This window comes from Hirundo rustica, chromosome 18 (assembly GCF_015227805.2).
Source record: "Hirundo rustica isolate bHirRus1 chromosome 18, bHirRus1.pri.v3, whole genome shotgun sequence".
In the NCBI taxonomy this organism is placed as follows: domain Eukaryota; kingdom Metazoa; phylum Chordata; class Aves; order Passeriformes; family Hirundinidae; genus Hirundo; species Hirundo rustica.
The window spans coordinates 4,650,925-4,675,983 of record NC_053467.1 but is presented as its reverse complement, the minus strand read 5'-3'; the positions used below and the strand labels follow the sequence as shown (position 1 = coordinate 4,675,983).

The 25,059-nt window shown below is 49.1% G+C and overlaps 1 protein-coding gene and 1 long non-coding RNA gene across 3 annotated transcripts; one reads left to right on the top strand and one right to left on the bottom strand.

Annotated features, from left to right (window-relative positions):
• Positions 1–436: 436 nt before the first annotated feature.
• LOC120761142 (melanin-concentrating hormone receptor 1-like) lies at positions 437–5,826 on the top strand. Of its 2 annotated transcripts, none has more exons than XM_040082052.2 (2): positions 437–562; positions 3,796–5,826. In XM_040082052.2, the coding sequence occupies exons 1-2, from the start codon at positions 505–507 to the stop codon at positions 4,842–4,844; spliced, it is 1,107 nt and encodes a 368-aa protein (XP_039937986.1). In that variant the 5' UTR covers positions 437–504; the 3' UTR covers positions 4,845–5,826. The 2 variants fall into 2 exon arrangements, with proteins under 2 accessions (XP_039937986.1, XP_039937987.1); XM_040082053.2 differs by having other exon boundaries at positions 460–562; positions 3,799–5,826.
• Positions 5,827–13,525: 7,699 nt separating this feature from the next.
• Positions 13,526–20,366, bottom strand: LOC120761143 (uncharacterized). Its single transcript, XR_005703561.2, has 3 exons — positions 20,210–20,366; positions 18,424–18,526; positions 13,526–18,286 (listed from the first exon to the last, which is right to left on the bottom strand). It is a non-coding gene; the product is annotated as an uncharacterized LOC120761143 (long non-coding RNA).
• Between the last annotated feature and the right edge of the window lie 4,693 nt (positions 20,367–25,059).

Sequence of the window (25,059 nt, the reverse complement as noted above, 5' to 3'; positions counted from 1 at the left end):
AAGCCACACACTGAAGGCAGATCAGAGCTACTTAAAAGGCAAAAATCTGATGCTCCTCCTGACGCCGGCCACCGCGGGCTGGCAGTGACCGGGAGGGCGCAGATCGCAGCCATCCCCTCGGGGTGCGATGTGAGGGGCACTGCCCAGCCCCGTGCCGACCCCGCTCCGCACCCGCGCTCCCGATGCTCGCCCCCGGCGCGTCCGCCCGAGTCAGCTGCTGCTTGATGTCAGAACCTGCTCGGGGCTCGGCGGGGCGGGAGCGGAACCCAGCGCAGCCGAGCCTCAGCCGCTGCTCGCCGGCTGTGGGAGGGCTCCTGCCTCCGGGAAAAGCGCGGGGTGCCGTGCCATCCCATCCCATCCCATCCCATCCCATCCCATCCCATCCCATCCCATCCCATCCCAGCCCAGCCCAGCCCAGCCCAGCCCAGCCCAGCCCAGCCCACCGCGGAGCCGCCGAAGGAACTCGCCCAACTTTCTCCTTGCCGGGTCCCGGCACTCGCTGCCATGGCCCCCGGCAACTCTTCCCGCAACTTCTCGGCGCCGGAGGCTCAGAACGGCTCAGGTGAGCGGGGCTGGTCGGGCCGGGGCTCAGAGGGGCTGGGGGCCATGGTGGGGCTGGGGTCGGGACCCCCCGCGCCCCGGCCGGGCTGCGCCGCCTTCAGCACCCGCGGCCGGACAGCGCCGGGCGGGCGGAGGGACGGGCCGGGACCCCCGGGGCGCGGGACCCCTCCCGGGCACCGCGCGGCGCTGGCACGGCCCGACCCCGCGGCTCGGAGCCCGGTGGCTGCCAGGCAGCAAACTCCAGCAGCCCGCGGGTCCTGGATGCTGGGGAGGGAGGAACCAGCCCGGCTAGACAGGGAGGGGAGCGCTGAGATGAGGGAGCGCTGGAGAGGGATACAGAGATCCTCACCTGTCGACCGTTTTCTCCGTGGGACCCTGTTTTCAAATCAGTAGTTTAGGGTCAGGCAAGACAGTTCTCAGTGGTTCAAGCTGGTGAAACTCTTCAACAGAAGGTGGTTTATAGGTGATTTTTGGCCCTCTCTGCACAAGAACAGTCCTTTAGAAACTAAAAGTGTGCCTTAGGTAATTCCTTCTGAAATGCAATGAAGATGAAGTCTCTTAGATATCAGGGTATGGCTTAGAACAACAACCACCTTAGGGGAAAAAAAAAATATTAGCCCAGTCCTCATTCAGTTCACATAATGCAGCCCCTTTGAGACTTTAAGAAAAACTATCCGGGCAGCCACAGACCTATGAACAAGGACAAATCAATGCCTGAAGTGGCTGCTTAAATACAAAATATATTCACTTGGATATGCACAAAAGCAGCACTGAAAATTCAGATTCAATGATGTCTCAAGATGAAAGAGACTTTAGAAAAGACAGAACTTTGGAGTATTTGAGATGTGCTTCAGAGATGTGCTCTTCTGACTCCAGCCTATAAAACACACATGAACTACAGCTTCAAATTAGTGCAGCTGATAATTCTTGCAAGACTTGCTTGTACAGATGCCATCAGCAGAACAGATGTTACAGCACTGCACAGACCACCTCTCACCCAAAGCCTTTGGGTGTGCACACATCCTGCTTTGAGGCTGGCTGAGCTCATCCCAAATGTTACAGAATCACCATGAGCACTGTATTGATTATAACAGCAGGAAAGGGACATTTTGTCCCAATTTCCACCTAACTATGTGACATTTATATTTCACTCAAACAATCCTTTCCCAACACACTCATAAAGTTTGTGGTTAAGGGAAAGAAGATCAGAATTCATAACAGCTACATGTAGGACCATCATCTTCCAGTCTCTAGTCCACCATTTTCCAGTATTAAGGAGGCTTTAGATATCTTTGGGTGCTCAGGAGTGTCAGGTTTCAAGAGGGTGCTGATGACTGTAGGTTATCTACTAAAAATCACATAACAGGGGACATTTCCTTGCATTAATGGGTCACCAGGAGGAACAAGGACCACTTAAACCCCCACAAATGGTCTGGACAAGGCTTTTTTGTCTTATCAGCCAAGCCTGGCTTCCACCTTCAGGGCCCCTGCTCATTCTTCTGTGCCTCGCTGGCTGCCTTCCAACACCTGCAGAAAGGCTTCCCAATAAAATAGTGCAGAAACTGCTTTACTGGGTTCTGGCATTGGCCTTGGACTTGTTCATGCCTAAGCTGGCTGCTTTCTAATGCCAGAAGGACTTTGCCAGTGTCAGCTTATCATGGCCCACTTCTAAGAGCGCTGAAACATGGCATACACATTTCCAGCCACAGGCCAGCAGTGTAGCCCCACTTATCTTGCCAATTCAGTCAAACTTCTCTACCATACTTAAACGTGGAGAAGTTTGTACTCAAGAATTCCAGAGGTCAAAGTCAGCAAATACCCCTTCAGCAAACAGACACTGCTTTGGCAAAGACTACACCTGTAAGTATCTGTTATTTCACTTAATCTCATTTTCACGATTTCCCTAGGTTCTGTTGGAGGAGGCTTCCCCACTTCTGCTGCTAAGGAGATGGAACAGTTCAATGACTGAAAGAATTTCCAATTAACTGCACATTGAATCATCTGCAATTCAATGAAAGGCAGCCTAGGCTGAGGGGTTGTTACGCACAGTCCTTGTAACAGCCACATAAATAACGCACACAAAACCATTTCCTAGAAAAAAAAACTCGCCAGGTCCCATAGGAGAGGAGTAACGAGATGAAATGAAATTTGCCTCAACTAAGAAGGGCTGTTTTAGACTTCAGCACACAGGAACCCTGCAGAACAGAGAGCACCACCATCACTGCCTTTGACATCACCTCCTGTGTCCAAGAGCTTGTGGCTTCAAAATGTGATTTTATACCCAGGTGAGGGACAAGGCCAATGTGGATTTGATTATGTTTGAGGTCCCACCCCAAGGAGGAACGGTCAAGCACTGGTGTGGATAAGTTAGGTGTTATCAGGCAAGAATTTTGCCTTGGAAATCCACCCACATACAGAACTCAAAGACAGCAGCTTTAAGCTGTTTTTCTCCTAGGACAATCCCCGTTGAAGGGTCCCTCTGAAACACACTCCCAATCCTTGTCTGGCCACATACTTGGATTTCTTTGCAGGAAAAAAAACTAGTGAAAGGAGAGAGGCAGGGAAGGAAGACAGAAAGGAGAATGTTCTCTGGCCTAACCTTGATAAGAGAACAGGGACAGAGCAAGGGTACAGTCCTAGATCTTACCACACAGATAAGCATGAGATATCTGCCTGCATGGTCAATTAACTCTGTGTCTCATATCATACAACAGATAAACTACCCAACAGAGGAACTGGAGCTTTCTGACAGCAGCTTGAGCATTGACTTTATCCAGATTTTGGCACCCACAGAAAGGCTTTACTTCTCCAGTGTGTGAAGCACGAGCTACCTCACCCACTCCCCTCAAAAACAGCTAAAAACACTTCACTCCATGGAATAAAATTTACTCTCAACTCTGTCAGGTGCTGGTGAATGCAGAGGCATGCCAGCCAGAGGTTAGTCTCTCAAAAAAGGGCTGGGGAGTTGCAGAGCAGGCCAGAAGCACACTGGGACAGCTGAAGAAAGATACCTAAACATAACCAGGTTTGGGTGGCATGCTGCAAGTACTGAGAGGTAGAATAGGAAGTGCCAAATCCCCAGCTAAGCCCTTCCAAGTGCTGGAAAGGGTATTAAAAATCATTCCAATGTAAGTCTTTGATGGGGATGGGTCCATCTGCAGGACAGAGCAAGCACAACGAGTTGTAAAGAGGTTGTCTCTGGGTTGCACTCACTGCTTTGGTTTCTTTTGGCAGTAGCAGAGAAGCCAGCACCACACACCAATGTGATCATGCCCAGTCTCTTCAGCATCATCTGCTTCCTGGGCATCATGGGGAACCTCATTGTGATCTACACTATCGTCAAGAAGAAGAAGCTGAGATGCAAACAGACCGTGCCCGATATTTTCATCTTCAACCTCTCCATTGTGGACCTCCTCTTCCTCTTGGGCATGCCCTTCCTCATCCACCAGCTCTTAGGCAATGGCTCGTGGTACTTCGGAGCTCCCCTGTGCACCATCATCACTGCCCTGGACACAAACAGCCAGATCACCAGCACCAACATCCTCACAGTGATGACACTGGACCGTTACCTGGCCACCGTCTACCCCCTCAAATCCACCTACGTTCGGACTCCGTGCGTTGCGGCTCTCGTCATCTGCCTGGTGTGGCTCCTGTCCTTCCTGACCATCATTCCCGTGTGGATGTACGCGGGCCTCATGCCCCTGGAGGACGGCACTGTGCGCTGTGCTCTTCTGCTCCCCAACCCAGAGACCGACATCTACTGGTTCACCCTCTATCAGTTCATGCTGGCCTTTGCCGTGCCCTTGGTCATCATCTGCGTGGTCTATTTTAAGATCCTCCAGCACATGGCCACCACCGTGGTCCCGCTGCCCCAGCGGAGTCTCCAGGTGCGTACGAAGAAGGTCACCCGAATGGCAGTGGCCATCTGCTCCGCCTTCTTTATTTGCTGGGCTCCCTTCTACATCCTCCAGCTGGTTCACCTGGGCATCGACACCCCATCCATGGCCTTCTTTTACGCCTACGACTTTGCCATCAGCTTGGGCTACGCCAACAGCTGCCTCAACCCCTTCCTCTACATCGCTCTCAGCGAGACCTTCAAGCGCCAGTTCTTGGTGGCCATTCGCCCCGCCAAAGAGCCCTGTCGCAACAGCAGCTCTGCCAACAACAACAGCATGACAGAGGCCAGCGTGTGCCTGAAGCTGGCGCCAGAATCCACCCAGCAGACTCAGTTTCTGGAGGACTTCTCACCTCGCTCGCTGCCGGTGACTGTGGCTGTTCACTAGGGCACTCTGAAGGGAAAGCAGCAGAAAGCCTCTGGATCTGTCAATTGATGGAGGAGCAGCAGCTTCAGGCAGGTCTTGGAGATGCCTATGGACTACAAACTTCCACTTCCAAAATGTGGGTGCCTCTCCTTTCCATTACTTTGCTCCTGCACTGCTTCTAGCCTATGAGATGCTGCGTGCTGCCGCTTTTCATCCTGCACAGGAGGACTCTGCCACGACTGGGCCCCCAAAGAGGATGAATGGAAGAGAGAGAAAGGACAGAGGACTTGTAGGGGGAATATTCACCCTACAAGAGTAAAACCTCTATCAACACTGGCCAACAATTCCTCACCTCTTTGCCCGACCAGGGTTCCCAAGCAGCTTGTCAACATAGAGCTTCTTCATTCAAAACTTGAACTTTTGAACCACAACATCATAGATCTTTTTTTTAATAAGTAATCTGCAGACTTTGCTAGCTGTGCTGATATCCTAGAAGCACACAGCAGAGAAATCTTGAGGACAGAAGTCTCACCCAGCCTTGTTGCTTGGCCTTTCAGTCCGGCTCCATCTGCCTCCAGTGGGCTGTATTGTTTGGCAACCAAAATATTTCAAGCTCATTTTGATGCTAATCCTAAATATTTCAAGCAAAATCAGACACATGATAATCACACTGCTTCAAGGGACTGCAAAGAATTCTCAAAACTACTGCTGCTAACCCCAGCTTCGTGGCTTTTCGTGCCAACGAGCAGATTTTCAGTGCTAGTTCTTCATGCTGCTCTTGTGCCTCACAGTCTCCACGGCCATTGGGGAACCCCCGGCAGAGGGTTTTAAGCTGGACTAAAAATCACATTGTGCAGAGATCTGTGGAGCAAGAAGCTGTGAAAAAGCAGCTCAGGGGAAGCAGAGTTGCTTATGCAGCTTCCTCAGAAAAAAATAACAAATGCTTTACACGAAGTTAAAAGAGGGTAAATTAAATGTCTGTGTGTTGTATATGCGGCTTTAACAGTCGGAGGTTAGGAAGTAACTCTGCTCACTATAAAGTAGAGAAAAGACAGCAGAGATCAGCTCAAAGCGGGGATTACACCAGCAGCCTGTGCCAGGCTCCACAGGGACCACGCAGGCATTGTTCAACACTTTGTCAGACATGGAGGGACCAGTTACTGTAGATGGATTTAATTTAAAGAATTAAAAACATCAAACAGTCCAAAGGAATTTGTTATACCACGCTTACGGTTTCACACCACCAGCCACCCACGGTATGCCCAAAATTTAATTTCACCCTTACTCAGCTCCAAAGCAGAACTGTGTCACCTGCACAGGATGTCCTAAGCCACACACACTCTCACTGGTGCACCTAATGCACACACATCACACTTGTAAGCGCATTCAAGTACAAATACTTCGGCCTACACCCTGTAGAAAGGAACACAGCCATTTGCTCACCTCCAGCGATCAAAGCAGTCAGGTGTGCAACACCAGCACCTTTGACACCATCAGATGCAGCACGTTGCTTTCTGAGTCATTGAACAAACCTCAGAACGGGGTCTCTCTGTGTTTTCTTCCAGGCTCTGTCAAAACCAGCACATTCAGACTGTGACTGAGAATATCTTGTGGATTTTTCGCCTGTGTTTCCCCAGCCAGCAAAGCCAGTCACCTGCGGAACTTTCAAGCTTTATGGCTTGAAAGTCTTTGCTCCGTTTTAACTGCCAGGATTTTTCCACCTGCTGTTTTTCACGGAACTGTTTTGCTCTTTGGTCAGTACTCTTCCTGAAGGGCTCGGATGGAGCAAAGGTCGAGGAGGATGTGTGCTGTGCCAGCCAGACTTGCCCTCGGGACAAGGGAAGCTATTGTGTTACCTTTCCCCCATGAGGCAGGGAAGGGAAGAACTGGCACACTTTTCTGGGAAAGGAGGTGGTAATGACTGGGTGGGTGTTTCTTCCTCCAGTGCCAGCCGTAAGGAAAGTATGAGAGGTGAAAACAGACTGAGTTATCAGGGCTCTCTCCTACATTGAAGATATTATCTTGCTTACACAGTAAAGGTGTTTATGGTTGAATGAGTCTGGTCCCATCTGAAGTGAGTCGATCTGACTAATGTGGCCAAGCCATGTGCTAAAAACCACAAGGGCAAGTGGGCTAACCAAGAAGGGAGGCTGCCCCAGCACCAACTGGTGCAGCACTCAAAAGGGGTTTTGCGGGGCAGACCTTTCCCAGATCTCATCACACTGGAGTCAACACACCAGTCCAACACTAACCACAACACAGGCACCTTCCCAGATTGAAATCCTGTAGATCTCATCTGTGTGAGGTGGAAAGCCATACTGGAGAGACGGGTCCCAACACCATGGACAAGGCTTCCATTTAGCCAGTGTCCCAGGAGAAGCATGTGCCCCTCCCCACCAGCCTGGAAAGGCTCATGGTTTCCATTCCCTCACATTTCTCCTGCTTGTCCTGAAGGGGTTTCCTAGTCCAAATGTTTAAATACTGGCTGTGGGGTCCTGCCCTTTCCATGTACATCCATGAAAGTGTGACAAATACTCCTTGGGAAGACAAGGATGTGGACACCTGTGCATGTATCGAGAGGCTTGGAAGAGAGACACAGACAGGAAGCAAAATAGAAAAGAACACAGCCAACATATAACTTTTGTCAGCTTCTCAAAATCACCCCAAAGCACAGGGCAAGATGAACAAAAGCCTGTCCTTAGGAGCAAACCTATTGATCAAATGCCTTCAGAGGTGTCAACCTCACTAGACAATAAGGCAAGACCTTCCAGGAGATAAACAGCCTCTGTACACCTTGGTGTAACCTCCTTCAAATATCTTACCCCTTTTCCAACTTTTTCAGAGCTGGCTTCATTCACTCAGAGAGTCCATTGATATTCTGGTTTGTGTTCAACTTTACCTCTTTGTCTCTCCACTCTTTGTATTTATTATGTGATCTCCTGTCTCAGTGCCTTGGTTACCAGGGGCTGAGCCTGAATAAAGGGAATTGCAAAGTAGGGAAGGACACAGCTACTTGTGCAGGGCTGGAGAGCTCAAAGTGCCTGAGAGGCACCACGAGAAGGGCACAGAGATAAGGCAGCTCATTTCCCAGTCCTACTTCCCATACATAGCTCATTTTCTGTCTTGAGAGAAATCAAAGAGAAATCCAGCTGAAAAACCAGGGGCAAAACACCTCCAAAACCAAAGGGTGATAGAAAAATATTCAATCTGTTTTTTCAGATCAACAGCCTACTACGCTCGAGGAGACAAATTTCCTCTGCTCATTTTGCCAGCAGTTATCCCATGTGTTTGTGAGCTGCCTTGTCAGACAGCAGGGCGACAGATGGGTTCACTCTCCAGCCCCTCCTCTTCCCTTCATTGTCCTCAGAGGTGCAAGTGAAGCCACATGTCACAGCTCTGCTCTTGATAAACTCCCACACAAGGGCAGATGGTCCAGTTACTTTTACTCCTACTTTCCCTGCTAGTGACAAAGCCATCCTCGGCTGGTCGTGGCAGGATTCAGTCCCCGGCTCACCCTTCTCAGTTATGTCTGTTCCACTCTCCACCCGCCCTGTGTCCCCACAGGCAGCAAAATAAACCCCTGCCTTCCCCAGTCACAGCTCTGCCAAGCCATCCCTGGAGCTGAGGTCCCTGGAGCCCAGCTGGTGACATCCTTCCCTGGACACCATTCTCTACCTGGAGCCTCTGCACAGCTAAACCTGCCTGGGAGAAAACCTCAGCCGTGATGGAGGCTGCAGGGTGGGGAGGAGGGAAAGGTGGGGTGACTCACTGGCCCCTGGGACACAGCCAGAACCTGACTAATCCTATCTCCTCAGCCTTCCTGGGCTGCTAATTGAACACATTTCATTCAGCAGACTCACCAGTGGGAGAGGAGCCGCGTGGAGGGTACGGATACATTCCCAGCCCACTCGCTTCTCCTAAATCCTCCTGCCAGATGCAGGGACCACACAGCAATGCCCTCCCCTGCCCACCTCCCGTTGGCAAAGCAGCACAGCCAAACCCCCACAGCCTTTCCACTGGCTCCATCCCCGCTGTGGGGCTGGAGAGGGGCACTAAAAGGAAGCACAACCACGGGAGAGAAAGGGGGAAGGATGGTTCGTGTACAGCCCCCATCTCCCAGTGAAGGGCTCCTCCAGCACACAAGAGCCCTGCAGTCTCCAGAATCTGCATTTACAGGGCAGCATTTGAACAGGGAACTCACTGCACCACTGTGGGGGAAAATATTGCTAAGAGATATAGACCACAATTGCAGAAGGGCATGGGAGAGGAGCCAGCTCTGAGAGCTTTTGACCCTATTGACATCCCCTTTGGGAAACAGCTCCTATGATCATACAGGACACCGTAATCATTCCTCTCACATCTTTCTACCAGTAGGGCTGCCTTGGCTATGGAAAACACCACTCCTTTCAGCATGTGCTGGGGACAAGCACATCAGAGAAGCTGTCAGCGTGTCACCTCAGTACCTCTCACCACCTTTAAACACTGCTGGAGTCAGGTCCAGGCTCCCTGGGGTCCAGCCTTTGCAGGAAGCCCTCCCTCTGCTCCTCCAAAGCCAAATCACTGCATCAGTCTCACCCTCCCCACAACAGCAGCTGAACAGCACAAGCACCACTGAGGGCTCAAGGTCCTGCAGGTCCACACAGGGTCAGTCCTTTGGAAATGAGAGCCAGGTTCTGCCCATCACACCAGGGGTGAGTTGACACCTCAGCAGTGAGGAGGTTTCTAGCACACCAGGGAGCAGATCCTCCCCCATATACCAACTGCATCATCATCCAGCACTGCATTGCTATAGGATCTGCAGGGTCTGGATCCACAGAAATGCATCTGGGGCAATGATTTTTCCAAGGTTCAGTTAAACCGAGACTGGAGTGTGTCCCTGTTTAAGCTTTAAACCTTATTTCGTCCACTTAAAACTGAGTTACCAGATGAATCAGCCCTTCTCTCCAGCCTGTGCTCTTGTGTCCGCTGCAGGCTTCCACTCAGAGTACGCAGCCTGAGAGTCAGTGACATCATTTCAATTATTCTGGTGTTTAGTTGCTATTCAGTTGCCTTTGCTAAGTTTGTGCCTTTGCACTGTGGCACAATTATCTTCCTACACATGCTGCTGTAAGCACAGCAGCTCGGGAACACCAGGCTGCTGTTCCCTGCTCCACCAGACACTCCAAGGGAGAGAGCAGAGCTCTCCTTAGGCGGGCACAGCAAGGAAGACTCCTGCCTTGTCTCACAGCCACATCCTGCTCCAGGCTCCAATCCTCTATCCCCTCCTCCCATGGGGCATGAACACAGAAAGACACATTCTAACATTTTCATGCACATTTTGGCACAGAGTACTCAATAGGGATAAGCAGAGGGATGGAAACAGGGGGTGAAATTATCGCTAATGAGAGTTACTAAAAGTTCTTCTCGACTTACCCCCTTAGGAACTTTGCCCTTGGAGGTGCACCTCCAGCAGCCAGGTCCCTCCCACCATGAAATTGAAAGAGATGCTGAAAGGAGCAGACTGTTCACATCAGGGCTCCCTGTCCTCCTTCCTCTTTGCTCATGAATAAATACTTAAATTTCAACTTGCCCAAAACATTTTAGGGACTTAACTCCCTCCCATTTTTGTTTTTCATAAAGGTCAACTCATCACAACCACCACGATTACAGCTAGGATTTCAGCTTAGAACCTTCAAGTGCTCTGGACTTGTACATTTGTCATGTTATCAACGCAGAAACTATTTGAGAAGAAAAAGAAAAGAGTAAAATGTCACCTCTCAGAGTGAGAACAAGTCCTTTGCTTTCATTCAGATCCAGATATTTTTCCTCAGCCAAGTGCTGCCACTGAAGGAAGCACATGAACATTTGCTCCCAGGCTGTGCCAGCCACAGCCCCCAGTCAGTACTGGGGAGCTCAGGTCTAAGAATAAACACTGGCAGCTCAATGAGAAGGGGCTCATTTGCTGTAATTAATATTCAGCCTTTCTGCAGCATGGGAGACATCGATTGTTCCGTGAGAAATAAATCATGTGTCTTTCTTGGGAGGATTTTAATGAAACCTCCCCCCCTCTTTTCCTGACACTCTCAGGCTCAGGGTAAAAGGAAAAGAAAAAAAAAAAAAGAAAAAGAAAAACAACATTCCAGCATCTCCACATCAACCCTGAATCGTGTAGTGGCCCAATCAGGCTAATTAAGATGTCTCCTGTGTTCTGAGGGAGGCTTTACCCAGTCAGTCCAGCCCCACTGTTCATTCCATTGCCACAGCACAGCTAATTACTCCTGCCTTTAGTGGGAAGAGGAGCAGAGCAGCTTTGTGGGCAGCTGGGAGAAGGGCTGTGCAGAGGACAGCCAGGTTCTGCCTTTCCCTTTGGCACTGCCAGCTCTCCTAGTGCTCTGAAGGCTCCAGGATGGAAGAGGAGCCTGAGCTGGGTGGTTATCCTTCAGAAGAAGAACATCATAAAGACCTAAACACGCTGGAGACCCCTTTATTTCATCTCCAAGCTCACCCTCACACCTACAACCGCAGCCAGAAGGGAACCTGCCTTTGGTCCCACGCTCTGGGACAAAACCACCCCTCCCAAAGGGCGTGGGGACCTGCCCCAAAATGGGATGGCACCCTGCCCATGTGCAGCCAGGAGACAACGGCAGCGCTGCCCAGCACACGGTGGCACGAGGAAATGGGCCGGGGGCACGGGCAGCCTCAGACTCCTTTGACCCCTTGGCCACAGGGGGAAATCCAGAGCCTCCTCTCACTCAGCACTGCTTCCTCTGAAATTTATGACATGGGATTAGAGAAAAGCCAAGCAAAACAAGGTCTGAGTCATGCCAAAAGCTTCTTCTGGCTTAAGAATGGAGCTTGACATCTCAGGGCTCTGATTTCACCACCAAAATGAGCTGCTAAGAACGAAAGCTGACATGTTGCTGTCCTCTAGTTCCTGAGTCTAAACATTTCAGATGTTTTACAAGTATTTATGACCCAAACCTCAGCTGAGGGCTGGAGACAGGAGAATAATGAGTGCTCATTTCATCCTTGGAAAGTGTAGGCTCTTGTCTCAGATAAAATCTACAGTACTGCTGAGAAAAGCAACTGCTTATCTTGACTCTCCTTTAGTAGAGGAAAGGAAACCAGGAGAGAACAGTGGGTGGCTCAAGAAAAGGCAAAGCCACCAGTGACAGACCAAAGCTGCCGAGGAGCTGCAGCACCAGGGACCAGGCAGAGCAGCTGAGCCTTGACATGTTAAAGACAGCACATGACCTCCACTCCCCTAATCCCCCCAGATCACCTCATGGTCCTAATTCCTTAAAATATGCTTATTTCCAAAGCTGCAAAGATCTCAGCTCCATCGCATGGGCTGGGGCAGATGGCCCAGCAGTGAGCGTTGCTTCAGATGAGTTCAAGACAGGGTGACACACAGCTGATGTACAGAACTGCTCCCAGAAAAGGGATTCCAGCAGCCAGTGAGGAGCTGGGATACCTGGACCTGCCAGCTGTGTTCTCCCTTCTTTAAAGAGGAACGGGATAACTTCTGAGGATGCCAAGCTTTAAGCAAATTCCACAGTTCCTTTATTCTGCTCCTTCCTCACACCTTGATGATGAGCTAGAAAAGGGCTGTGTCACTCAAACGGAGTTTGACTTGTAAATCCTACACAGGAGGAATCTGGGATAGCACTGACAGCTGTGAGGGGACAAGAGCTGGGACCTGGCTATGTCATCTGGAAAAAGCCGGACAGTTTTCACCAAATAACAAGGAGTGAGATGTCTTTAAACAAGACCTATGACCAAGGGTGATGACACAGACAATGGGAAGGAAAACAGATGCAGGGGAGATCCAAGGGCTTGGCAAAGAGAGCAGCCAGCACTGTTTGTGCCGCTTGAGGAGTGGAAATAGTCCAGAGAAGTGAGCAGCACCCCGGAGTGGATTGTTCTAAGCTCCAGAAAGAGCAATGGGGACTGGATGCTCAGAGAGCCAGACAATTCCAGTACTGAGGGGAGGGTAGCCAAAGAGAAACAATCTTCTTGTTCTTTATGAAAGAAAGAATTTGTTGGGTTTCTTTTTTTTAAATATACCACCTCCAGAAGTTAGCTCCTGCTACTTTCTCTTAGGAAAGAAAATAAAGGAAAAAACCCCTCACAGTCAATTCCAAGCCCTTTAAGCACACCCTGAGAATAGAATTATTGAGCTGATTAAAACCAGAGGCAAGTTTTACCAAAACCTATTGCACTCTGATTGCCTTGTTAGCAGCTCTGTCAGGACAGCTGATTTTGGCTGTTTATAATTCTGCAGTCCAACTGGCACAGGGGTTTCAGCACCTGTCCTGGCTGCCCCCAGCAGGCATTCCCTGGCCATGCTGCTGCTGCCAAAACACCCCACACAGCAAAGTAAAGGAGATGCTGGCAACACAACCATCTAGCACAGGGCTGGAACATCCTTCCTGAGCCTGTAAGAGTTTCTGGTCTGCACATTTTCATTTCCTCCCTGACAGACAAAAATACTTTAACCGGTCAGAGTGGTGCTTAGAGCATCTCTGCTGAGATACTACAGAAGTTGGGTGCTTGAACTGAATGAGCACTTCATTCTCTGTCCTGGACTTAGCAAAGCTCCCTGCCCTCATACACATCTACCTAAAAGCAGCTGCCAACCTTTTTTGGGCTGAACCTGAAAGGGACATCTGCATCCCCTGAGGATGCACTGAAGGCTGGCACACACCTGGCTGTGCCTCCAGCTTATCCCAGGTTTGTTTCCATAGCCATCTCTCAAGGTCAAGCAGAGACGTTATTTCAGCAAAGCTTCTTTTTCTTCTTGGGGATTTGTTATTGATGTTTCTATGGCTCTCATCTTCAGCTCAGGCCTCAAAAGTAAGCATCCCTGCAGTGTGCAAATTGGAGGGAATTTTCCAATTGCAAACCCATAGAACAAAGGGACTCTGGCTCTATATACAAAAACATACCTTTTTATTTATTATATTTGTGTGGAGAGACAAGTTCTCATTGTGCTATAGAGTCCTCAAATCATCAGCACTTAAAACACACCAGTCAATAAACATTTTTTAATTTAAAAGCTGAATGAATTTCCGCTGAACAAACGACTTGTACAGCTTTTTGTCCCTATTGCAACATTAGTTTTAAAAAATCAACTCCCACATTTGATTTTCTGTGAAGTCAGAAACAGATTTCAGTCTGTTCTGGTGAACAGTAACAGAACCAGAACGGAGCAAATCAATACCTTCTGAACGGATTTGCCTGCAGCTGTGCTCACACCTTTATTTACTTCCTCCAAAATTCTGGGTCTGTTTACTTTGCTTGGATAAGCTGAAGCCTGGGCTTATTCTTCTAGGTGTGTGCATAAGAACTGTCCCTGCCGTTCACGCACGGTTGGGTCAATAGAAGAGAAGGATTAAACACGATGTTTTATTATGAGCACAACTGTGCACACACAGGCCCATCCCACGCTGGCATGGAGTATTTAACAAACCTGAAACGTGTGTGAAACTGCTCTAAACGCAGTGATTATTCAGATAGTCACAGAGAGGACGTCCACGCAGGGGAGGCAGATCTGAATAGCTACAGCACAATTACAACCCTACCATTACTCTGGATAATTTCCTGGCAGACACGCCAGACTCCCCCAGCACACAAGACAGCATCAGAGCCAGAGATCCATAAACCAATTTACATGGAAAATTAGGAGGTGTCAGAAGAGGCAGAACTAGACAGGTCTCAAGGATATTAATTCCTGCTGCCTTAGCCTTGAGCTTTCAACATATCATTAATTTGAGGTCGTTAATGTTATGCTGTCGTTGATGCTGTGAAAAGAGGGAACACTTCACTCATGCTGTGCTTGTGCTGGGTGAAGATAAAACCAGCTCCAGAAGCAGCCTGCATGTGCAGGTTAAAGCACTTCCAGCCCAGGCACGACGAGACCCTCAGTCCCACAGGGAACAGGGATCAATCCCTGGGCTCACCCCCACCCATGGCACTCCAGCCCCATAGACCTCAGTGCAGCAGAAAGAGGTGACAAATGACACCGAGGTGGTGACAAATGACACCGAGATACTTCCACAAAGAGCTGTCCATTTCAAAGCTTAGCCAGCACCACCCTCTTCCTATTTTTCCTTCCTCCCCGGCCCCCTGAGCAAGGCTGTAGGCACCCAGGGCTGGGATAACTTCGCTCTGGAGCACAGCTGCATCCCTCCCTCCCAGCACTGTCAATCAGTTTGATGCAGAGTGGTGTAGAGCACACCCAGCACCACCCCAGTCTAGTTCACAGTCTTCGAATTTATGATGCATCTGCAAGCAATTTGCTCTGGGACAATGAAGTCCCAATTAATTTGCAGCTGGGTGCAGTTACATCAGTAACGGAGTGGGTAAGGGATGCAAACTAGTAGTGCTTGCACAGAGCATATGAACCATCCTTTTAGGCAGAGCAGCAAGCAGCACTGAGCCCTTGGCTGCACCAGTGAGTCATTACAGGAGAGAATAGAGCCCCCTTTGGATGCTGTTATCAATTTTTAGCTCTTCCCAGAAGCTGGGGCATCACACAAAGCCAGGGCAGCAAAGGGCCATTTCTGCTGGATTTCACAAACACAGCTGCACAGATGCTGGGGTTTGGTCACGCTGCTTCCCACCCCTCCAGCCCACAGCTGAAGTGTTCCCCAGCCTGGCTCTGGATCCTGTCAGTGACAGCCTCTGTGCATCCACACTGAGAGCCAGGGCTCTTCTTCCCTGATGGGAGGCAGCTCAGCTCCACGAGAAGGGCTGTACAAGCTCACCTCAGCGCCAAGAGCCCTCACCCTGCCCACAAAGCAGCCTCTGCACTTTTGCTGGTTTTAAAACAGACACCTGGGTTTTGTTTTTCCCCTCCTCTCCTTATCCTAAACAGCAAAGCGTGGGGCCCAGAGGATCATTACATCTTATTGGTGTGTCAGACACATCAATTCCCATTCTGGCCTTTTGGGCATGATTACAGTATCAATACATGACTAGTTCCAGCTAATGCTTGCAGTGCTGCAGACCCCAAGGATTCAGGAACATCAGCATTGACACCAGCTGTAACCCAATAACACAGGCAGCATCCTTCCTGCTCCACAGGGCAGGAAATCAGCCTTTCAGGGGCTACAAGGGAAAATGTCAGCTCTCCAAATCCCTGGAGGGTGCCTGGGGGTCTCTCCCACCCACTCACCACCCTACAACCACCAGTCATTGTGGGCTCTTTTCCTTGACTCTTGGCGCTGGTGTGATGGGATTTTAACCCCCAGCACCTTGACTCTGCCATAACAGGTTCAGCATTGGTGGGCTATGTGCTGGCCACCACAAATCTCCCCCCAGGATCTCCTATAATTTCCTTCACCTCTAGAGGGAAGCTGTCAAGAGAACAAGGCAGCAGCAGCTAAAAATCAAACCAGACAGCTAGACCAGGACTAGGACCACATGGCCAGGCACACTGCTGCTGGAGGCAGTGCTGCTCGAGCGCCTTCACACTGAATTCACACCCACCTTGTTAATAAGACCTTTTGAGACAGCCATGAAATTGCATTAAAGTAAATACCAAGACAGACTACCACAGCAGAGGCTCTTCCTCACAGGAGTCTGAATGCATTTTAACTCAAAATTAAGAGGACAGGTGAGGGGAAATGTTGCATTTTCCCACTGGCATTTCTCCACTTCTCAGGAGAAACAGTAAGCAACAGCTCCAGGAATTAATTTCTCTTGTGAGTTAGAGTGGGGAGGAGAAGCAGCCTGGCAGTGCTGCTGCAGACCAGTGGAGGAAGGAGATGGTCTCAGCAGCTATTTTAGCCTTCCACCTGAAATTAAAACCCTGCCCAGCCATAGCTCTTCATCCAGTTTTAAACCTGCAAGAAGACAACAAGCTCTGATCTCGCTGTAGACACCCCAAGCCCCAGCCTGCCAAACCAGCTGTCCCTGCAGCAAGGCACTTCATCCTCCCAAATCTCTACTCCAACCTGCAGCTTTTTCAAGGGACTTAAATTCACTTAAAGGCAAAATTAAATCTCAGCCTTTCACGTTCTTTATCCTTAAAGAGCTGCAAAACTGGAAAGTCCTTCACAGCTGAGCAGGACCAGGTCATCCTGCATTAAAGATTGGGCAACAGAGCTTCATTTATGTAGTGGTTAAAGATAAATATTAATTAGCACATGCTGAACCCAACCCAGGCCAGGCCCTATTTTGCTGAGCAGCCACACAAGGATATTGGATAGCTTTCAGCAGCACCTGCTGAAACCTCTGTGGAAGGATGCCCGAATGATTTAAAATTTAAAGTCCATTTCAGCCCTCTCCCCGTGCTCCAAAGGGAGGGAAACACTTCCCTGCAGGCAGAAGCCTCCTGATGAGGTGTGAGTGACCATCCGGGACCACCAAGCCTTGCACAGGGACCTGTGGCCATGTATGGTCACTCTGGCAGCCTGCTGGGCCCCTGCAGCCTGCAGCTCCTCCATTCACCAGAGGTGGTTTTAGTGCAGCCAGTGTTTTCTAAACAAGAAGCGTCACTTTCCCCCTGATTTACTGGCCGTGGTTGCAGAGCAGGGGGCTGTCGCCTTAAGCAGTGGTGGGGAACGTGAGCAGGATGCAGAGTCCGAGGGGATGAATCAGGCAGAGCACTGAGGCTTGGAGGGGCTTCAGCCTTCAGCTGGCAGAGCAATGCACAACTTCAGGGCTGCCTTTTGCTGCTGAGGCCAGCCCAGGTCCATGTGCTGCATCCTCCAGAAGGGTCCCTGCTCTGGGTGCCCACAACAGCTCACTTCACCCGTTCAGGTCAAGCTGGAGATTCTCATTTCTGCCCACAGAGAACTGGCGTGCCAAAACGCAAACCCAAGAAGTTTTGACTGAGGAAAAAGGCAGCAGTGCTCTTCCCAGCAGCTGTGCAGGCAGGCAGTGGCTCATGACCCCTTTGGGGGTCACAGTGGCTCTGTCACCACGGAGTGGTGACTCCAGCACGTCACTGACAGCCATGTGGGACGGGGTCCTGGAGGTCTTCCCTCTCTGGCACTGTGCTGGAGGAACTGTTCCCAGACTGGCAGGCAAAATGATCCAGTTTTGCAGGCACACTGGGGGATGAAGGCAGTGAAGGGCTGCCAACACTGGGTAACGGGATCCCTTATCCTATTAGGCAAGCTACATCCTAGGGAAGTAACAGCACTGTTCCACTTGGACAGGATGAAGGTGAAATGGGCTCATCCAAAGCAAAGGCTCCTGAGGTCACTTTGTAAGATTTAATTCACTACACTGCCCTCCAGAAACTGATACTAACTAAACCCTGTCAGTCACACAGTAAACAATCCCAGCTTTGTAGGTCGATCAAGAGCAGTTTTGTGAGCAGATGACATGTGAGATGGAGTATGTTTCAGTTATTTTTGCTAAGTGCAAGATATCATTTGGCATTCAGGCCAAAAGCATTTTTATTTCAAAAGGCAGATAAGCAGTTCCCAGAGTTCATTACTCTCACAAGCTTTTCTTTCAGGAAACATATCCTATTCAAGATGGAAAAGAAATTCCTTCTATGAGAGAGGGAGAAGCCATTCAAAGATCTCACTTTAAACTGAGGTACTTCAGAAGTTGGCAACCACCTCCAGAGCACCTCAACATCTCTGTAAATTGGGAAACTTACATTTTAAGGATACTTAATGGTCTGCAGGAGCTAAATAGCTTGTTCACATCCAACCTGGGAGGACTTATTCCATTCCACTTCTGCAACAGAATCATTCCACTTTCTGTGAGGACAAAAAAAATCAGCCTCCACTCACACACAGGCAACAAAACAAAGCAAATTCCCCAAACCTTGTCCCACCATGTCAGGAGCCTGACTCAGAGTGCCTTGCCCCCAGAGAGCCATGTCCCCACCACAGAGCAGGAGCTTTGGGCTCACAGTCATCCTTGTTCAGGTTAGAACAGCTCACCTGGCTCAGGAAAACCCTGTTTAGCCATGGACATACACCTGGGAGCCAGCCCAGCTGTGATGGGAAGCTGGGTAGGCTGAAAACTCCAGTGTCTCTTTTGCTTGGAATTAAATCCGCTCTTCCAACGAAGGCACGGCAAAGCTCGTGATTTCCATATAGACAAGTCTAAGAGAAGGGATCAGATGGAATGAGGCATCAGATAGAGATACCGCTACCATCTTCTCCTCCCAGGAATCCAAGAAGCCTCTCCCGTGCCTCTGGGAGGGAAGCAGCTTCTTGTGTTTGGATCCTGGCCCCTCCAGAGCTGTCAGGGCTCCCACACAGTCAGGAGAAGGGTCATTGTCCCGGCAGGCAAATTTGCAATCACACGGACCCACAGCCCTGCGCCTCCCCTGAGCACAGGCTGGAGCAAACCTACGGCAGGAGCCACACAACACCTTTGCAGCCTCCGAAAAACCCAAACTAATCAGCAAATCTCTTTGCTTTAATCGTGTGCATCGGAGGCCAGAGCAGCACAGAGGTATCTCATTAAAACTGACCTCTCTGCCCTGGAAAATACATCTCATCCCCTCCAGCGCGGGGACAGAGTGATACAAAAGGAAGAGGGATGAGTTCCCTGCTTTGTCCCTGCACAGCACCGAGGCTTCCACTCCATTACAGGAGACCTCAGCCTCATCTGCACGCAGGCAAACCTCAAAGAGAACAAAGTATTTAAATGGACCAGCTTTTATTTCCAAAGAGAAGATGAATTCCTATTTGTTTTTTCGCAATTTTCTCCCCGCGCTGCTGCAGAGGATGTGAACAAACGAGCAGGGAATGAAAGGGATTAATGAATGAATGGGTGGGAGCTGGGCTCCCAGCTGCAGGGAGAGGGGGGGACACCCACCACGGTGGGACTGTCGGAGAGAGAGAACCAGTCTGGCCAGTGCTCAGCACCACAGACACCCCTGGGACACCCTGCTCAAATGTGGACACTTTAACAATCATCTCCGAAAGGATTCACTTAAGGGGAAATCAACCAAAAGGGAAGGTTTAAAGTTTAGATCAACCACACATGGTATAGGAAGGGCTGTTTTTACAGAAACACTGCACTTCCAGCTGCTGACACAACTCCATTCCCAGCAGCTTTTGTCCTCTTTAAATGATGGACCCACCCACGTGACAGTAGTTTCCTCCCCAAGTCTTAAAAGAAGCAGAAAACCAAAAAGGCATTTTGTATTTACAGAGGAATTTATACCAAGCATTGCTCATTTGAGACCTATTGACTCTCCCAGCTGGATCAGAGAGATGCAGCCCTGTAGAAGCTGCAAAACAAGGAAAAATTAAATCTTCTTTTTCCCTTATTCTCAAGATATTTTAAGTCAAGTCCAACATCAGGGGATTAGAGGCAAACTTTGGGATTAGGATTAGTCTTCAGCCTGTTGCTTGAGCTGCTCTGTTTCACATGGCAAGTTGGTTTCTGGTGCTGAGGGCTCCCAATAAATTGAATGAACTCACCCTTTGTTCTCAGTGCTCCAAGATTAATCCTTGCTTTGGCTTCCCAGTGTTGGGGATGATGGGATACATGAAAGCCACATTAAAGCCGCCACTGTTTGTTTTGGTGGGAGAAGTGACACTGCCTTCTAAATCCAAAGAGCTGACATTTACCCATCCTGCTACTATAATATATGGCTTAATTTAAAGGCAAGCTCAATTTGCAGATTAATTATTATAGCCTGCGACTGGTTGAGCTTGTAATAAATCACCTGGGTGAGAAATTGCACAGCAATTAACTGATTGTACATTGAGCATGTAAATGTTGGTAAAGAGGTGTCACCTAATGGAGACTGATGTTGGGGAACTGCAGGCTGCAGGCAGCAGAAGAAAGTCACAGTGCAAAGCAGGTCAGGGGAGTGGGTGGCAAGCAAAACCAGAGGCCAAAATGCTTAAAAACATTCAAATCAGCCTTCAAGAACATGCAAAACCAGCGCAGGATTTTCAGGGACCGGCAAATTATGGTGGGATTTCTTGCAGGTAGTGCTGGGACAGCAGATCTGGGAGATGAGCCACTGGTCAGGACAGCCCCAGCCCCACTAGTGAGAATCAGCGTGGACAGATCTCAGGATGATTGACCTTCAAACCACAGGGAGGCTGCAGCAGATGAAGCTCTCTGGCTGCCACAAGCCTGGGTTCCAGAAGCATCACTCCTCAGCCAGTCCTGCCCAGCTCTTCCCTTGCAGCATCCTCTGGATGCAGATCTCACTGCTGATCCCAGGCCTGGGGCAGGGTGAGTACCCCATGTGATATATGTCCTAAAGTTAATTCGTGTTAAATGTTATAATATGTAATTCATTCTCTGTAAATGTAAGTTTTATTTCTAATTGAGTATACAATGGGTTAACTGGGACTGAGACAGCACAAAGGGGGACACAAGGAATTCTTTTGGTAGAGATTGCAAGGGAGGGACATGAGAAAACTATGCCAAGAATTACACTAAAAGGGACACGAGAAAACTTCTGCCGGGAATTGTTAGAGGAGAACAAAAACGATGGAAAAGGGAGATGGAGAACTCGGAGAACCGAATGATTACATTAGATCGATATCTTATCCGTCCCCGCCTGACATTAACATCTCTACACCGTACCCAGACACAGCAATTACAACATTGTTCTCCAGCGCAAATCCATTCAACCCCACCAGAACCCAAACATGGATATCTAATGAAGCTGCCTCGGAAGGGGGAGTCTTGGGGTCCCGGTTTTCCCTCAGCAAACCAGTGTATAAAAATCGACCACCTCAGACCAAAAATGTGAACTTGGGGGGTGACAGACTGACAGAGTGTGTTACTGTGTTCACCCAGTGCCGAAACCCCGGGCTTCGACGCTGTCCTTTTAATTGTGGCTATCGGAGACCGTTATTTTGTCTCGAAATAAAATTCTAAATTTTGATTTACTAAATTTGGTCCATCGCGTTTATTACACTCAGGACCTTGGGGCACACGAGCAGGAGATTCCCCAGCTGAGTCCCACCCCTGGCCAGGGATCAGCTGGGCTCTCTCATGAGCACTGGCACACTGTGCCCATCACCAGGAAAGGTCTGAACCAGCCTCTTGCCACCACTGTGGCTGCCCCAGGCGCCTCCCTTCTGACAGAGGCAGAGCAGCAACAGGTGAGTTTCTGACCTCAGTTTAATTCTCACAAACCCCTGGAGAAACTCCCCTTTGCTTTTGGAAGCTTCACTGCCCAGCAGTGCCAGGCTTTGCTTCTGTTTGGGAACCTCCCTTCAGAGGAATCAGATTTTCAGCTTAATTATTAAAGTCCAAAACTGGGGGGCACCCAAGGCCAAAAATGGCTTTAGAATAGCAAGGGCCCTATCCCAGCAAACCAGCAAGGAGCCCTGTGAAAAACGCCATTCACTTGTTTTTGAAATTTAAAAAGTTTAATAGTAAATATGATGGTTATAAAAATAGAATTAGAGTAAAAAAATTGAACAATTAGAGTTAGGGCAATATGAGACAATAAAAACAAAGTTTCAGACGTCTGGGTGCCTCCTCGAGCGAAAAGCTTTGGAGAAGGACCTCTGCTAACAAAGGACTATCTCTTAAGAGCAATAGCCTGTTGAATATTCATATATTTCATACATGATGCATAAACTCTATTTAAACAAAGAACCGTCTCTGGTTGTATCGCTTTTTTTTCCTTTAATCTCTGTGGCATTCTCAAGGCTGAGAGAAGCAGGAGGAGTTGGTTTCTTCTGATAAGGAAGTTGGAAATTCTTCTTTTTTTTTTCCTGAAAGATTTAAGTTTTCCTGTGGGTGGCATACAAAAACTACACTTTAATTACAAAACTATATTTACTATACTATCAAAACATTAATACAACATTAACAATTAATACAACATAATACGTATAGTAAATATTTTGCGTAGAGCCATATAATATGCATTTTTCACAATCCCAAATGCAGCTTTACCTACAAAACAAAAAGGAAGTGTGGGAAGCTCAAATTCATATTTATGATTCTTGATTATCTGCATTATCAGGAATTTAACAAAGTCAGGGGAGCAGAGATGAACTGTTCCTCCAGCCCCAGAAAGCCCCATAAGACACACCTGGAAGGACTGAAGGCAGAATGAGAAAAGTTCATTCTTCACTGAGAAAGAAAACTTCCCTGAGGAATGAAAAGATGACAAAATCTGCTTTGCTGTGGCAGAGCTGCCAGGGAAATGGGGCCAATTACAAAACCTGCTTGGGATTTAGCAGGCAGCTGCTGGGAAGCGTGTTGGTTTGTATGGAGAAAGAGAAACTAGGTTGGAGGATTATTAGCGGTAAAATAGAGGAGCTTTCCATGCTCCACACCCGAAGTCAATGTGTCTGTAGCACTTAATCCTTATCAACATCAGGTTGCACAGCTGGAGCTCAAGGCCCATCACCCTGGGGGTCACAGAGACTGCCCAGGGCTCCAGATGGGCTCTCCATCCTGCTGTGGGGAGTTTCAGGCTCACTTTGCAACACTGGAGCCTTTGGCTCTTCCCCCTGCGGCTCTGTGTGAGGTTTCTTGCTCTTTAACACCACCTGCAGTGGGTGGGTATCTTCTGATTTTGAGTTTTACACAAGTTTTCACGAGTAGGATCCAGACAGGCACACATGCTGTGCAAAGGAGCAGCTCAGCAGCACTTGGACCCAGCAACACTCAAAGCTGAACACATGGCGAGGTCCCAGTCCTGCAATCCTGCTCCTGGGCCTTCAACACCTCTTGGAGACATCTCTGTTCTCCCCATGGAATTATTTACCCTTTGGGCTGACACATCCAGTTTATTTATCTGCTTGCCCGGGAGCTGGCTACTCTGTCTTTTCCCCACAAAAACCAGTTGCATCTCTGGTGTCCCTAAGCAGCCAGGGCACCTTTGGAAGGGGTCTGGGGCCTTCATTAGTCTCTAGACAGTTTTCCATGCAGACAGGAGAGGTTTCATTAATTACAAGGCGAGCCATTCTCCGAGCAAGGCAGCAGCTAACAAAGGAAATTACTCACTGGCCTCCCAACACTTACAACTTAATTAAACAAGGATTCTTCCTCAAAGGCACCATTAGATTTCTGGAGCCTTACTAGAGCTGAAACTAGAGGAACCAAGCTGCCTTCAGCCCCAGGGCTGCATTTGTAGGTGGAATTTCCAATGCCAGAGAAAGGCACTCCATTTTCTTGCAAATGGATCTCATGGAGAGCAATGCTTCCCTAGAGGTTTTCCATCCCAGAGTGGTGCCACAACCCAACGCTGCACCATCCCATTTCACCCCTCCACACTGGGCTCAGATCTGGTGTCTTTCCAGCATCAGGGCAAGCACAGGGAGAGCATTTTAGGTGGACTCTTCCACGCTCATGTATCCTCCTTGCAATCCCTGTTACTTCCTTGCAGCAGGAGAGCTGCTTGACCCACAAAGCTTTCATCTCCAGTCCATAAAGAAAAGACAAAAACTTATGTTCCCAAGTGTTCTAAGCCTGTAGCTCCATTTCTCTCTACACCACTAGGCAGATCCACTAGCAGCTTTTCCATCTGCAGATATATCATTTAAATGGAATTAAGCCAGCAGCAGGGATCATGCTGTTCCTGTTCTATAGCCATGATTTGGAAACGGATGCAGATTTATTTAATATCAAATTCTGACTTTTCTCAGATCTGTCAGCGCAGCTCCCTTGGCTTCAGCACAGCTGAAGTGCTGAGAGCAACTGAAAGCAAGATCCAGCACACAGCACTCTGGAGTTATTAGCAACACATGAATAATCTGGATACAATGCCCTTCTAATGCCAACAGCAGCATTGAAAGTGCAAAAACAGAGCCAGCAGAAGCAATTTCTCTGCTCTCACACGAGCACAGGCTGCTTTCCACCCGCCGCCTCCAGCAAGCTCGGCACCAGGGAGCACCAGGTCTGCCTCTGGCTCACTGAACACGCTCTGGATGCCAGCTTGTGGATGCTGGGACCAAGGCAGGGCAATCATCCCACTTACCTGCACAGCTGCTTTGTTACAGCCAGTACAAAGATGCTGGCCCGATGTCCAAGACCGCAGAACTTGGACCCTGCAGCCTCACAGTGCTGAAAACAGAGCCCACTGCCCTCATTCCCTGGTGGGAAACACCTCCCTTCCCACCTGACCACTCCAACGACTGTCTTTTTCAGCCAAATGAGGTGCTTGGTTTGGTCAATATACAAGCCTGGCCAATTCACGCCATCCCACCTGGAGACAGAATTTCTCCCTTTGGGGTGGAAGTCATCAGCAGATTGCACAATATTTCTAGTTGCAATTGGTCAGATTTTATCCCTCAGACAAACTCTTATTGTGCTTTTTCTTGCGCGATTAAAGTGCTCTTTG

What these genes read in the sequence shown, in the direction of transcription:
- LOC120761142 (XM_040082052.2), top strand. Translation starts at nt 505, where the DNA reads ATGGCCCCCGGCAACTCTTCCCGCAACTTCTCGGCGCCGGAGGCTCAG. An exon ending in GGAGGCTCAGAACGGCTCAG is followed by an intron (nt 563 to 3,795) that starts GTGAGCGGGGCT and finishes TTCTTTTGGCAG; the next exon opens with TAGCAGAGAAGCCAGCACCA.